Source organism: Corylus avellana, chromosome 2, assembly GCF_965113065.1.
Source record: "Corylus avellana chromosome 2, dhCorAvel1.hap1.2, whole genome shotgun sequence".
NCBI classification, from domain to species: Eukaryota; Viridiplantae; Streptophyta; class Magnoliopsida; order Fagales; family Betulaceae; genus Corylus; species Corylus avellana.
This window is the reverse complement of record NC_142491.1, coordinates 42,412,258-42,426,350: the sequence shown is the minus strand read 5'-3', so window position 1 is coordinate 42,426,350 and position 14,093 is coordinate 42,412,258. Positions and strand designations below refer to the sequence as shown.

Genomic DNA, 14,093 nt, shown 5'->3' with positions numbered 1-14,093 from the left:
AGCTTAAGCTTTGATAAAAATAGGGCTTAACTCAGCCCAGAAAAGTGAGCTCAACTTGGGCTGCACTTGAGCGCGAGAGGTCCAGAATCTTGACGAAATGCCCGACTCGGAAAGATGAGTCAAGAATCAATGAACCCAATAAGATTTTTGAAAGTGTGATCATCATTTTTTTAAAAAAGAAAAGTCCTTAAGAAATTGCCTTCATAATTTCATATACAGACTAATTAATAAGACAGTTACAAAATTATTTAAATATTAGCTAATAAGGTAGATCAGCCATGCAGTAAACAAATGAACCTGCTTATAGCTACATCAACTAGAAAGAATAGAAAAATTGACACTTTGAACCCTAACCAGGACAAGGAGCTCCTACCTTTGAAGGGTGACAATCACAATACCTCAAGTTATCAAGATTAACTGATTCAGGCAGCAACAGCACAAGCAAATTCTGAGATCAAAATCACCTGTGAAGCACAAATTTTTCATCCAAGCACCTTGCGAAGTTCATCAATTAATGGCGCACGTATCGTTGGCTCCACCTGCATTGGAATCAAATTATCACCTCAGTTTCCTTGTGATACAAACAAGAATGCTTTGGGAACAACAAGTGTTTTATTTAATGGCTTACCTTGCTTAGAAGTGCAGCAAGACCTTGAGGCAGGGCTTGCAAATCTGATATTGAGTCCCCAATACTTGTTAATTGAAGCAATACCTTCTGGACCTGCAGCTGCTTTAGTTTATCCACATAATTGCTTTGATTATCCTTCCACCTAAAGAAAGCTTCATCATCTACCCAAGCCTCTTCTCTTCCTTCAGCAATATTAGAGTCCAAAAACCAGTTCTTGATCAAGTCCATTGCAGATTGATGCGACAGTTGGTCACCAGAAGCATTTGTTACAGTCTTGATCAGCGACTCTTCAGCAATTCTCCTTCGCAATCTCCGGTAGAAGAAAGGACGAGAGTTAGCCCAGTCCACAACTTCTCTAATGACCCCTTTTGCAGCCATCCTCAGGGAAGTGTCATGTAGCTCAGCAAATTTGGTGGCTATCTGGGTGTACAAAGGCAGAAGCTGCTTCTCACGGGTTCGTATCTGCTGCTGCAAAGATTCAACCATCCCATGGTTCCCACTACTCCTGGCTTCCTGAAGTTTTGCCCTCAGATTGATCAGCTGTTGATCGAGTCTACCCATGCACTCTAGCAGCTCCTTTGTTCTAAACTTGATCTCGATCATTCCTTCTGGCTCAAGGACATTACCTTTAGCTGTTCGATCAGCATACATTTCAATATGATTTGAATTGATCCGACTATCCACAACCACCCATGCCCCGCCACGGAGCTCACCCATCATTGGGATGTATACAAAAACAGGCTGCTTGTACGTTCTAAGATTCTCAACAATGGTTGATCCAGCCTGAAGGATTCCTTCAAAAAGATCCCTCTGCCCACCTGAAAAGCCTCTCCAGTTGGCAAGAATGAAAAGTGGGAGCTCTTCTCTGTTAAAATCCAATAAAGCTTGGGCCGTCTTAGTCGCAGAATCAGGAAACCATACCTGCCCAGCCTGAGGGACAACCCTCTCATGTGAATCAAGCTGGCCTGGGTCAGCTGGTATAACTTGCATGACCGTCTGTGTCTCAACGGCAACTATTCCTACAGGTATTCCTCCAAGCTTTGCCCTTCCTGTAACAACTGTTCTTGCCCAGCCTTCTAGTGTCTCAACAAAGCTGTCCTTATCAAAAAGGCCGCCCATCCACTTTCCACCATCATCCAAAGTGCCACAAATAGCACCACGAGGATCACATGAGTTTTCAGGGAGGTATGCAACAGGCCTTTCCGGAGGATCTGAGGGACTAAGAATGGGAAGTGCACCACCTATATAGGCAGGAATATAGCTTAGCCACTTCAAGATAGCTGATATACCTTCAAGATCATCTAAAACTGTTAGATGAACAACCCCATTAGTTGCCATAATTTTAGGTCCACCAAGTTGCATGTGGGAGCTGTATACTTCCCGGCCAAGAAGCTTGTTTAGTGCAGAGAAACCAGTTAGAATTATGGGCTGATCAAGCCTCTGTATGCACCGCATCCCAAGCCGAGCTAAATAAGCACCTATACCAACAGTCCTGCCAGTCACATATGTTAAGGTAAACGTTTCCTTGTATGCCCTTGAATATGCACCAGCAATGGCCCCACTTCCAGTTAAGTTCTCAACCCCCAAGCCGTCGTCCTTCCCCACAATTGTATCTATAACCCATCTGGTTTCCCCACTCACCAACTTCATTTCATGTGCTATTACAGAAGATCCAATCCGAGCATAATCCTCGGGGGTTAGATATACATATTGAAAACCACGCTCTGGGCTTGATTCATCAGACCAACCAACTTTAAAGCAGGCTTTGACTTCATCAGCTACCCCAATACGGGCACCAGAGTTTGCTGCCAAGTAAATTAATGGGAGTTTCTTAGTGCAAGCAAGATCAGTTACTGCAAGAAAGAATGCATCCTCTCTTGGGCCAAAAGAACCAGCTTTGAAGGTGACATCATTTGTTACCACCAGAATCGTCCTTCCAGAAGGGAACTCAGGAGTAGACATTTCCATGAACCAGGCTACCATGCCAACATCGTTGAGGGCAGGCGTCCGCTCCACAGGAACAAGAGGAGTACCCCAGGCACCTCTTTGGTCTGCAAATTTGAGCTCTGTGACTTTAAGTAGAACTTCATCCTTGGGTTTCTTGATACCTGGATACTGGAAAGCCCACGACTGTTCCAAGGCCGTCTTGAATGCCTGCAAGTAACATTTCCTCAGGTATACATATCTGAGCTGCTTCTCTATATCATTGCAATAAGGAGCAAGAGAGAGAGGACAAAGACACCAAATTTGTAATACATTAATGGCAGAGTGCTCACCAGTGGAAAATCATAGCAGTATGTGGTGTTGCTTCTCCTGGCCACAAGACGTTTCCTATCAAGCACTCCCAAAGGCTGATACTGTGCATTCACTGGTACACCATGCAGAGGACCCACACCAGAGAGTGAATGGTAGACCACTTTGCGTGTGCTGGTATCCTCTAGTTCTCGATATATCTAAATATTGTATCAAACAGTAACATAATGACAATTTAGAGCAACTCGTTAAATCAGGATATTAAATTAACATAGGATTTTATAACTTACTAAATATTAAATTAAATCAGGATATTAAATCTAAATACTGTGAATGCTGGGTTTGTAACCAGGTTTACTGTGACAAACATAAATTGCAAATGTTGTACATCAGTAACACTCAGTTGCTAAGGCATCCTCAGTATGTTACATAAGATCATACAAACCAACGTATGGGCTTCTAAAATTCTTACTAGTAATGCCAACCATAGATCTCTTCATCAATTACAATTTAATAGCTTATAGATAATTGATCCATCAGTAATGAAGTGGATGTTATTATTTTAGATCAAAGCAATTCGATGAATTACTCCAAGAAGTTCACACCAGAATAGTACTAGTTGATGAGAGTTACTTTAAACTTAAGGATCATGGACACCTGAGTTCAACCATCACCTATACCCATATGGGTCAGCTGCCAGTCTACTTTTGGGAACCAACCTCTATATACTTGGCATTGAAAAAGTTTTGGCTGGGTGGAATCTCGTCTTAAAAACTGTAAATGATAGTACATACTTACATGTACAGTGCAGGTGTGACCAGTCACATTTGTTACCACAACCCTCCAGGCACCATTCGCCTGTCCAGAAGATGTCATCCAAAGCTTCACTTCCCACTCACAAACACCTAATCTATGCATTCTAACACCAACAGACACGTGAATTTCATGTGCCAGTTCCTTCAAGATCGCGTCAACAGCACTTTCTTCTTGCTCAGCAGCTATGTCAACTCTCCTGGCAACAATATCTTAATTGTAAGACTCCAGAAAGGAAGTTCAAAATCTTATTCTAGAAGAAAAGACAATGAACGAGAAGATAGATATAGTTACTTTGGGTAAGGCACAAGATCGTCTATTTGCTGCTCGCGTACAATATAAAGGTACATATGGGCATGGTCAGATTTGACTTTAGTATTGTGTGCATTAAGTTCCAACTCCTCCATTGCAGCCATTAAGGACCTTAAAATGCTTCGTGAAGTAAAAGACATAGCCCATTGGATACGTGTTATTTCAGCCTCGAGACGCTGATATGCTGTAAGTCCTTCATTTGATGTGGACTGTCTTACAAGTGTTCTGAGGAACATCCTTGGGATAGGCAGTGGCTTGTCGACAACATTGTACAAGTGCCATTGACGGTCCCGAGATGGGGTATAATGTATATTTTCATAGCCTTTAAGCTTGTCCTGCATTGAAACAAATGTGATGATTTATCAGACCAAAGGTGAATGTGGAATTGTGTCTTCTCTTTAATTTTTAAGCATATACAGAGGGCTGAACTATATAGTAACTAACCAATTCAAGGTAAATGGATAATGGAGGCTCCAGATGACGCAATAGAGGCTCCTCCTCGTAATAGAAATTTTCTGCTGACCAGTGGAAGGAGTGCCTCATAGGGGCTCGCCCTTCATCCCTCTGTATGATACAGCTTATTACCCCAACACCAGCAGTGCTTAGGCTAGAACCTACTTCTTGCTCTTTAAGTATTTTGGCTAACTTGTTAATTCTCTCTTGAGCCTGATCTTCATCACCACTGTAAAGCATCAAAGGATAATTCTGGTTAAGAAAGGGTATTGTTATAACTTAAGGTTCTAATCTATAGACTGAAAATCCAAAATTATGTCTACCTAGCGCATGTTTGACATAAAGAAAGAATGAAAGAATAAAGAGGATGAATGGGAAAGAACGAGATAAGAGGGAAACGGAAGGTGAAAAAATCCAAGCAACTGCTAGTTATCCAAATAGTTTATATACGACGAATTCAACTCAAATTCAATGGGATCTTACCAGATTTCGACCTAATACTCAGTAATGGAAGCCCATAAATCCAAAATAAACTTTCAGCTTCAATGTACACAAATAAATTACTATTTATCATTTAAGGTAACAGATTTTAATGTGAGTACAAAGAGTGTCACACTACCTATCCTGAAGTAAACTCATCTGATTGTTGATGCCCACCAGCGAAATATGCATCATATTACCAAAGCTAGCTGGTTCTACTGATCCATTTGAAACTGTTTCTTGATGGTTATGGGGTGTTTCTCTCAGTGCAGCATTGATAATTGATGGAAGGAATTGAAGTGACTTGATAATAACCATGGCTCCCCATTTTCTCTCACTATGATTCTCAAGCACTGGTTTTTCAGACATTTGAAATTCCGTCCCATTCTTTCTCTCAATATGCCCCTCTAAAAACTCCCATGAAGCAATTAGACCAGATCTGTGCCACTGCATCCTTACACTCCCCTTCACAAGATAGGGCTGATGACAGATAGACAGAGTTAAACAAGGAAATCATTGAAAAAAACAAACTAAAAATCAGCAGCAAGTTACAAGAGCTTGAATCATACCTGGTACAGCCTACGAACATAAGTCTCCACAACCCGTCTTTGAAGGGTGTGATCACTGTGATCAAAGAGACCAACAAGGGCATCTTCAACTGCCAAAGGAGCACTCACAAGATCCTCCATTCTTTCATTAATGGCAATTTTCCTTTTGGGAGTATCCATACTTTCACCATCCTCGGTAAACATCTCTAGTTCAGAAAGACTTCTGGCGATGCTGGAACGAAGCTCACTCAGTTTAGTTTGTTCCAGCAGTTGACTTGCCTTGAGTGCCAACTGCATAAACAAATGGGGTATTAGGACTTCATTCAAATGTTAAAAGAAATTACTTTAGAAATTGGAAATTAACACCTATCGCAGCAAACTAAAGGAGAAGATAAAACAAGAGGAGAAAAACAACAAACCCTCTCCCCAAGGCGCACTAAGAACTGATTCTTTATAATCTAAAATGGTGAAGAATGGAGAACCAAATCTAAAAAAGTTAATTTTTCATGCTTGAGTAACCATATGAAAAGCCCAACCTCAGAATAATTTGTATGGTTTAGTGCAGAGAATCGGATTAGTATATCTCTATACGCAGCTGGATTAGGATAAACCAGTTGTTCCATGAGTTGCAATATCAGCTTATTTTTACTCCTGACACCCTGCAAGAAAACAAATGCAATGTAGTACTCTCACAAATAATTTTATGTAATTCTAAAATAAACAAGGTAAGCCAGCTGAGCATCTTATAATTACTACCTGATGAGAAAGTACAATGTCCACAACCTTCAAAAGATCTTTGTTATATTGAAGTCGAAGACGTTCAATTACATCAGCCTGGACAAGACAGTTACAAATGAAACTTCTGATTAGCAAATAATGAAATAACGTTCAAGTTTGAGGAATCACACCAAAAGTTCCTGACACTTTTCGGCTTTATAGGAATGAATTATTAGTTAAGGGCTGAAGGAAAAGGCTTGAAGTACATGGATCAGTCTTCAAACAAAATTTAACTATTGTGCCTCAATCAAACTTTAGAAAGGTTTCAAGATAACACGAAATAAAGTTGTGAACACAAGAGAGAGAAAATAAATATAAGGTTACAGATTGATGGATAGACAAAAAAAAAATAGAGAGAGAGAGAGAGAAACTAATAACATTGTATTATAAATTGTCGAAGAGCATTGTTTTGGTTAATCTAGGAGATGTGATATACTATAGGGAGACACCAATTGAGGAGTTCCACATATAGACGGAAAACCAGAATACAATCAGACAATTCAAGTTGGGACATGACCCATAATAAATGCAGGCTCTTGAAGAGCAGAGGAAGAACACAACTAGAAGCATTGAAATTCAAATTCAAATGCTTCAATCGAACCAGGAATATTTACAGCAGGCCATATAAGATTGGTGTTAGATGTCCCAAATATCCAGCAAAAGATAAATGCATTATCATGTTAACATTGAAGAACAATTTGTGTCCCAAGCTGACAAACTTACCCGGATGTTGTCACTGAATAATTCTTCAACAGACAAATACCCTTCAAAAAGCGACTGAACAATAACACGGGCATGACTCTCTCTTCCACCCTCATAAGACTTAACAAGACTCATCAAAGGTTCAACAAGCCTTTCTTGCGCTCCTTTTTCTTTATCAGGACAGGAGGATAGATGGGCCTGCAGCAAAAGAAGCAAATAACCTTAGTGTTATAATTCATGGAAAAGAAAATGAACTTAAAATGAGGATTTTAAAATAGAAAACTCACTTCAAGAACGCCCCGTAATATTTTGGCAGGGAAATCAACATTCTGGGAGCTTGAGATCCCCTCGAACTCCTTAAATTTTGATTCCAACTGATAAATTTACATAGGTGAAGATGACTCAGATTGCAATATTATTTTACAGTCACCATGTGAGAATAAAACTGGAGAGGAGACCTAGAAGATATTTATTACCCCACTCTTGAGATCTTTTGGGAGGCGGCTTTGCAGAACAGACAAGCACTCTTGCCATTGAAGGAAAGGGAGTTGAGGACTATCAAGGCAGTTGAGCAAGTTTTGCACTACCTGAGACAGTCATATTATTTGTAATATCAGTCTGTAGAGATAAGTAGCGATAACAGCCTACGAAATTAGATTACAGATTATTCCCACATATATCGGGCCAAAGCTCAGAATTCAAAGCATGTAGGAACTAATTATGGATTCAGAATATTGTTCAAGCTCTCTCTAAATCATGATGGAAAAAGGGGGGGGGGGGGGGGGGGGAAGTGCTTACTTCATCTATGTTGTGCTCATAACCTGCAATAATCATTTGGGCTGCATTTAAACTTGCAGCACATTTCTGATGAACTTTCCCAGAAATTGCAGTTGGGGGCCCCAGGACTGGGAAGCTTCCATGGAAAGGTTCCGCTTTTCTTACAGCCGAAGGATCATCCAGATCAAGCCTAGCTATGAGTTCACCAGCCTACAAAATAGGTAGCTTATTTAACTTCTGTCTGAATTGATTATTACATACTTCTTGTGTTGGACATAGTTTACCTGCATTGCTTGACCTTCTGACATTTTAAAGTGGATAACTCCAGAAGCTGGTGAAAGAAGAGGCATACACATCTTCATAACTTCAACCTCTGCATACGGTGTGTCAGCATCAACATGACAACCATCCAAAACCAGATACCTCAGCAGCTTGCATGGTGTCTCTGCTACCAACTTGGATGGATCGTGATCATTCTGGATATAAACAAAGATTATCAATTTATCTCATCATGATGGGGAAAGAGATTAGAAACATAACACATGAAGGAAGAAGAGAATCATGGGCACCTGAAGTAAGCAAGTCCTTCCATCAATGAGAAGACGAGTTCCAGCTGCTTCTTCCTCTGCATATATGACATGACTGTTTCCATCCAACTGTTACAAAAATTGAAGCTACCGGTCACAGTCACGCACACAGTTACGAATTAAAAAGCTAGAAAGGAACCACACTGACATTAGATAATGATTTACACAAACAATCTTCTTAGCTTGTTATGAAACAATCTTCGTTCACCACAAAGAATACTAGAATAAGAGAATAGGTTTTGGCTCACAAGAAAGACATTTTGTCTTCAAGATATTGATGGGTTCAACATTGAACTGGATACGTGGTATCACTCCTATCTAGACAAGTTCTATCAGGTAAATGCCATTGTCAATTATTCACGCAAGAACCATAGATCTTCAAATACAGTACCGCTTCAATCAAGAGAAACCTTGTTACCCTAAGATTATACTCAATCATGAAAACCTGTCTAGCCTATTGTCTGCTGTGATGTACGGATGCATTTTAGAAACCTTGCCAAGTCCAAAACAAATTTACATGACATGTACAAATTTATAGAAACTGATAAATTACAGGAACATATTTGTGCAAAAGAAACTATAAATATATGTTTCAAAGCCCAGCTATTAGGATCCACCCTGATTTTTCTGAGCACACCCATGTATACAATCTAAACATAAGCAGCTACAAGCAAGATAACAACGATCCATGTAGCAATAAGTCAAAAATGTTCAAAAGTAAAGCTTGCCTGCATCAATAAACCCCCATCACGTAAAGTATGTATCTCTGTTTCCATCTCTGACTCGTTCAGCCTCAACCTATAGCTTCCTGGTCCCCCCCTAATCATGTCAATCTAGAAACAGTTTTCCAACATGGGTTAGTGAAACATATTTATCAACCCTATGAACCAAAAGCCTGCAAAATTCTTGACACTCAGCAATGAAGCCCTTTACACTGTATTGACATCATTGAAACACATACTGTATATTTGCTTCCTTCAATGTTCAAGGACACTTGAGAGTGGACAAGGGATATATGCTGCAACAAGGATTTACAAATATTCACATTGATAAGAATTAATTTAACATGACGCTATAATTAGGAACCAACATAGGTTATTATTTAATTTATTACCTTGGGTGGGATTTGCCCCTTTTCAAGATAACCAACATAATCTGAAACAACAGCTGCACTGCTAGCAGATGCTTTCTGAGTTGGAAATGGTAGAAAACATAAGTAAAGTAATTCTAGTTCATAATACCTCTAGAAATTAAAAAAATAATAAAAATAAAATAAAATAAAATAGAACATGGTTGTGCTTACAAACAGAGCCCCTCCAACAACGGAGAGATACCAGGGAGGCCTTTCTGCTCTAACTCTCATTGCAATTCTACTATCCAACCAGCCGGTGTGGATTTTATTTTCTCTGTAATCTGAAGCCTGTACACCATTTGCACCACTCTTAGTTTGCATTTATTTCTTTCTTTTTTTCCAAGGATGGATAGGATTGGGTAGTCAACGAGTGAGAATTTTACATGCAAAAGATCAATCGTATAATCAACATTGGTACGAATCTCTCCCCGAATTTGAATCTCCTTTAGACCAAGCACCATATTTGCAATAGCTATAGCTCTGGACTCTCCAAATGCGAAAACATGTCCTGAGATGTGACTCAAGGATTTTAGCAATACACAAAATGACAAGCAATGATACATGCATTGGAATAGTTATGATCATGAGAATAGCCGCTGTTAAGAATTACAAATGTACAACACAAATGAATATCTCCATTAATAATAACGTTGATTCATACAGAAATTATAAGATTAATCAATCAATGAACAGCATTAAAAGTTATATGGGGAAACACTTTCAGCAGGTCCTTCGTAAAACAGGTTTTGAAAATCTTCTAAAGCTACTCAAGATCCGAGGATTGTAATAAACTTACCCAACATAGTGGACTTAAAAAAAAAACTAAAGTTGCTCGAGCAGACATTTTTGTCTATCATATTTTGATTATTTACACAATCCAAGTTATCATATATTTGCAGTATTCAGTAGTTCACGCTTACCAAACTGAGAATCTGAGAATTCATGAATTCCTCCTCCTGACTGCAAATCACAATGTCAATCACAATTCAGCCGGAGACTGTGAAGTTAAGTCCACAAACAATTAGAAAACAATAATTTACCTTAACAGAGAAGTATGCCCACACATTTGGCTTGCTTTTAAAACTCAGTTCCTGTGCAAAGTGTATAAATTAATACAGGCTTTTAATGTAAGGAAAGAAACACCAAAAGTGTGACTGCTATGAACCTTGGTGGCTGACCTGTACTTTCCCACTTGTAGGCTTAAAACCATCATCTGGGTCCTCACTTGTTACACGCACAGCTACACAGTGACCTTTTGGCCTTGTAGATTGTGCCTTGTCAAAATCGAATGGGGTGGCAAGAGCTGATGTTTTCCTCCAAGCATCATATCCTCCACCATATTCCATTCCGTAAAATCGCCGTATCTCTAATTAAATAAGGCACATACACACAGAAGGTGAAAAACTTAAAGTTGATGATCAACAAAAAGAGGTTCAAGAAACTCTGAATATGGATCATACCAGGAATCTGCCAGAGAGGGATACCCATCCCAACTGCAACTTGGGCTGCCGGTAGATTGATTTCAGCTATCCATTCGGTGACAGGATGCTCCACCTACATTGGGATTAATTTATAAGACGTTAAGTTACTCTTGAGAAACTAGACTTATATAAGGAGCTTAATTCTTTGTAAGAGGTTGTTCAGCCTAAATTGTGTGTTAGCACACAAAAAAATTTCAAATCATTTCCTAATTACCAGAAGGCACAAGTGCCTCTATATCTACTTCAGGTCTACGCACCACTGATCTGTTATAAAATGGCACTCCATGGACAAACTCAAAAGATCCATATAAAGAATGTATGAGAATGACAACTCAGCATTGCATGGACCAGGATTCAGATTAGAACAAATATCACAAACCTGCAACCGGGGGTTGAGCTCTAAGAAATAGTACTCGCCAGACTCCATACTGTAGAGATACTCCACAGTAGCTGCTCCAACATAGTTTACAGATTTAGCTAACCTTCTAGCGGCCTGCTCGAGCTTTTTCACTGTCTCTAGAGGAGCTACAGTGATTGGACCCTCCTCAATAATCTGTTTAACATAGATGCGCAAGTTAGATCCATGAGGGAGATGATGCCGCAAAATAAATAAATAAATAAAAAATCAAGAAAATATGAAGAGAAAGAAAAAGTGATACTAATTCATGAAAAGAGTACACTGGTAATAATGAAGCTACTGAATAACTGATGTCTGAAAATACCATATGACAATGGATCTTACCTTCTGATGCCGCCTTTGAACACTGCAATCACGACTATGCAAAGCTGCAACATTTCCATACTGATCACAGAGTAACTGGACTTCTAAATGCCGGCTCTAATAACAAATCACCAAATGGATTGTCAGAATATAATCTAGATGTCAGCAGCTCTGGCAATTATATTGAAAACCAGTAGGTGATCTAACCTGTGAAGCAACCTTCATTATGAATATGGGAGAGCCTGGAACTTCACCTTGAACTTGCTTGAATAATGCCCTAACTTCATCATCATTATGAACCTAGAAAGTTCATAAGACAATATCATCAACTTCAGCTCCTCTGTTTAGGGTACATAAATGGTCCAAGCAAGTTCCTTGACATGATATGTAACTAACTAGTTTTACTTACACCAGCATTTTTTATATACTTCGCTATATAGGATATGAATTACTATTGCAAAGTAATCGGAAATTGTCATAAAATTAGCTACAAGTATTTTCATAGCTTGTTAAAAAACTGCAATATTGTCATGCATGAAGCAAACCTTTCTTATGCCTTTACCACCACCACCCCAAGATGCCTTAATCATTGCAGGGTAACCTACAACCTGGCAGCTCGCAATTGCTTCCTCTGTTGTATAAACACATGCTTCCCTGTATATGTCATCTGGAATTGTGACCAAACAACTTTCTGGTGGAATTTTCACCTGGAAGACCGAAACTTTGGATATTAGATGTGTAATTACCCTGCAAATAAATAATATAGTACAATTTCAAGAGTATGTAGGTTTACATGAGAGCCACTCCATGGAAGGGTGGGGACTTCTGCCGCTTGAGCAATCAATGATGAACCAATCTTATCTCCCAGTGCTGCCATAGATGTAGCTGGAGGCCCAAGAAATATGATTCCCTTTGCATCCAATGCATCAGGCAGCTCAGGGATCTCAGATGCATGGCCCCAACCAGGCCAAACTGCATCAACATGAGTTATCTCTGCCAACTGGGTAATGAAGAATTACAATTTATCAGGAAAAAAATAAAAGGTTAATATTAGTTCGTGAATTATTTAACTAACTGTAATTTTCAGGGAAGCCAGGGTTTATGATTCACACCTCTACAATGAGCTGCACATTGGCATAGTTATTATTATTTGTCCCACCAGGAACTTCCACAAACTTATCAGCAATTCTAATATGTTCTGCATTGATTCTCATGTCCTCTGGAGTAGCCATGGCCACCAACAGGATTGCCTTCTCTGTTCCAAATGTTTCATAAGCCCATGTCCTAACACTACGCATAAATTTGACTGCCGCCATTCCATTGTTTGCAATTAAAATACTATGGATTGGCCTCTTTCCTCCAAGAGCATAGCAGAACTCATCGACTGCAGATATTGTAGCAGCACTCCTAATAGAAACCACCCCATTTATGTAGCCGTCCCCACGCCCTACACTGGCCGTCGCGGAACTCCTTTGAGATTCAGACATGCTGCCCTGCCAGAGATTATATTTAGCAACGGTTCAGGGGACCGAAAGTTCAACAAATAAGTTGAGTTTCTCACTTTATTCTTCAACAAACTTATGCAGATAAATTTTGAAGAAAGCTACACCAATCATAACAAGTCCTTCCATATTTTCATGATTCTTTCAGAAAATTAAACTCAAGTGACCAAACATAAACCAAGTCAAAACATTATAAACTAAGTCCAATTTAACAGCAGAGATTAGCATAAACAAATACACATATGAGAACTAAGGTTGCGTTTGGTTGCAGATAATTGGAGTGAAATGGAGTTTCCAATTCTTTGCAATAGATACTCCTCCTTTCACTGTTAGCTGTTTCAGTAAACTTAAAACGCAAAAAGGTTACGTTCAATCCCAAAATCCATAGGTCCATGAAGTGTAAAATCTGGTTCCACTTATGAGCAACCAAACACAGCCTAAGACTACAGTTCCTCAGATATAGAATCGAATAAACATCAATTGCAGCGAAAAGGGCACTATCCAAAAGACAGAACACGTCTTCCCAACATCATAAAAACCTCAAAAAGGTAGAAATTAGATTCCAAAAATCGCACCAAATTAAGTCCCCACAAAAAAAAAAAAAAAAAAATGACAACAACAACAACCTCCAAAGGTCCACAACCAATTCCAAACTATAACCACCTACCTTCCTCTGCCCAAACACTAATATTTAAAAAAAAAAAAAACCCAAATTAGACAAGAAATATACAAATACAACTAATCACCTGCAAATTCGTACAGGAAACAAAGAAGAAACGGGGTCACAGACCTCTGAAAAAAGTAAAACAGGAGCTGGGATCAAATTTATTCAATTTGCCTTCTGGGTATGAAGCATCGCGAGTGAAGAAACAGAATTGTGAACAAACACCGGCTGGGAATTGTTGGGTTTGAACGTTTAAATTTGAT

At 39.2% G+C, this 14,093-nt stretch overlaps 1 protein-coding gene across 4 annotated transcripts; it reads right to left on the bottom strand.

The window, feature by feature from the left end:
• Positions 1 to 181: 181 nt before the first annotated feature.
• LOC132175998 (acetyl-CoA carboxylase 1) lies at positions 182 to 14,093 on the bottom strand. 4 transcript variants are annotated; one of them, XM_059588109.2, is made up of 32 exons: positions 13,913 to 14,093; positions 12,777 to 13,157; positions 12,458 to 12,664; positions 12,210 to 12,371; positions 11,872 to 11,964; positions 11,686 to 11,781; positions 11,323 to 11,496; positions 10,923 to 11,016; positions 10,641 to 10,828; positions 10,503 to 10,553; positions 10,383 to 10,422; positions 9,846 to 9,970; positions 9,634 to 9,750; positions 9,445 to 9,519; positions 9,292 to 9,348; positions 9,059 to 9,163; positions 8,313 to 8,399; positions 8,028 to 8,219; positions 7,765 to 7,953; positions 7,443 to 7,553; positions 7,254 to 7,340; positions 6,988 to 7,164; positions 6,244 to 6,321; positions 6,024 to 6,146; positions 5,509 to 5,778; positions 5,079 to 5,419; positions 4,451 to 4,688; positions 3,989 to 4,341; positions 3,680 to 3,893; positions 2,905 to 3,081; positions 629 to 2,782; positions 182 to 539 (listed from the first exon to the last, which is right to left on the bottom strand). In XM_059588109.2, the coding sequence occupies exons 2-32, from the start codon at positions 13,149 to 13,151 to the stop codon at positions 483 to 485; spliced, it is 6,807 nt and encodes a 2,268-aa protein (XP_059444092.1). In that variant the 5' UTR covers positions 13,152 to 13,157; positions 13,913 to 14,093; the 3' UTR covers positions 182 to 482. The 4 variants fall into 4 exon arrangements, with proteins under 4 accessions (XP_059444092.1, XP_059444108.1, XP_059444085.1 ...); XM_059588125.2 differs by having other exon boundaries at positions 12,777 to 13,152; XM_059588102.2 differs by having other exon boundaries at positions 13,957 to 14,093.

Bases quoted from the DNA above. Each gene is read 5' to 3' on its own strand.
- LOC132175998 (XM_059588109.2), bottom strand. From the start codon at position 13,151: ATGTCTGAATCTCAAAGGAGTTCCGCGACGGCCAGTGTAGGGCGTGGG. The intron at 11,017-11,322 runs GTTTGTGATATT...ATCCCAATGTAG, and splicing joins AGCTCAACCCCCGGTTGCAG to GTGGAGCATCCTGTCACCGA. The intron at 6,147-6,243 runs GTAGTAATTATA...GTTTTCTTGCAG, and splicing joins ACATTGTACTTTCTCATCAG to GGTGTCAGGAGTAAAAATAA.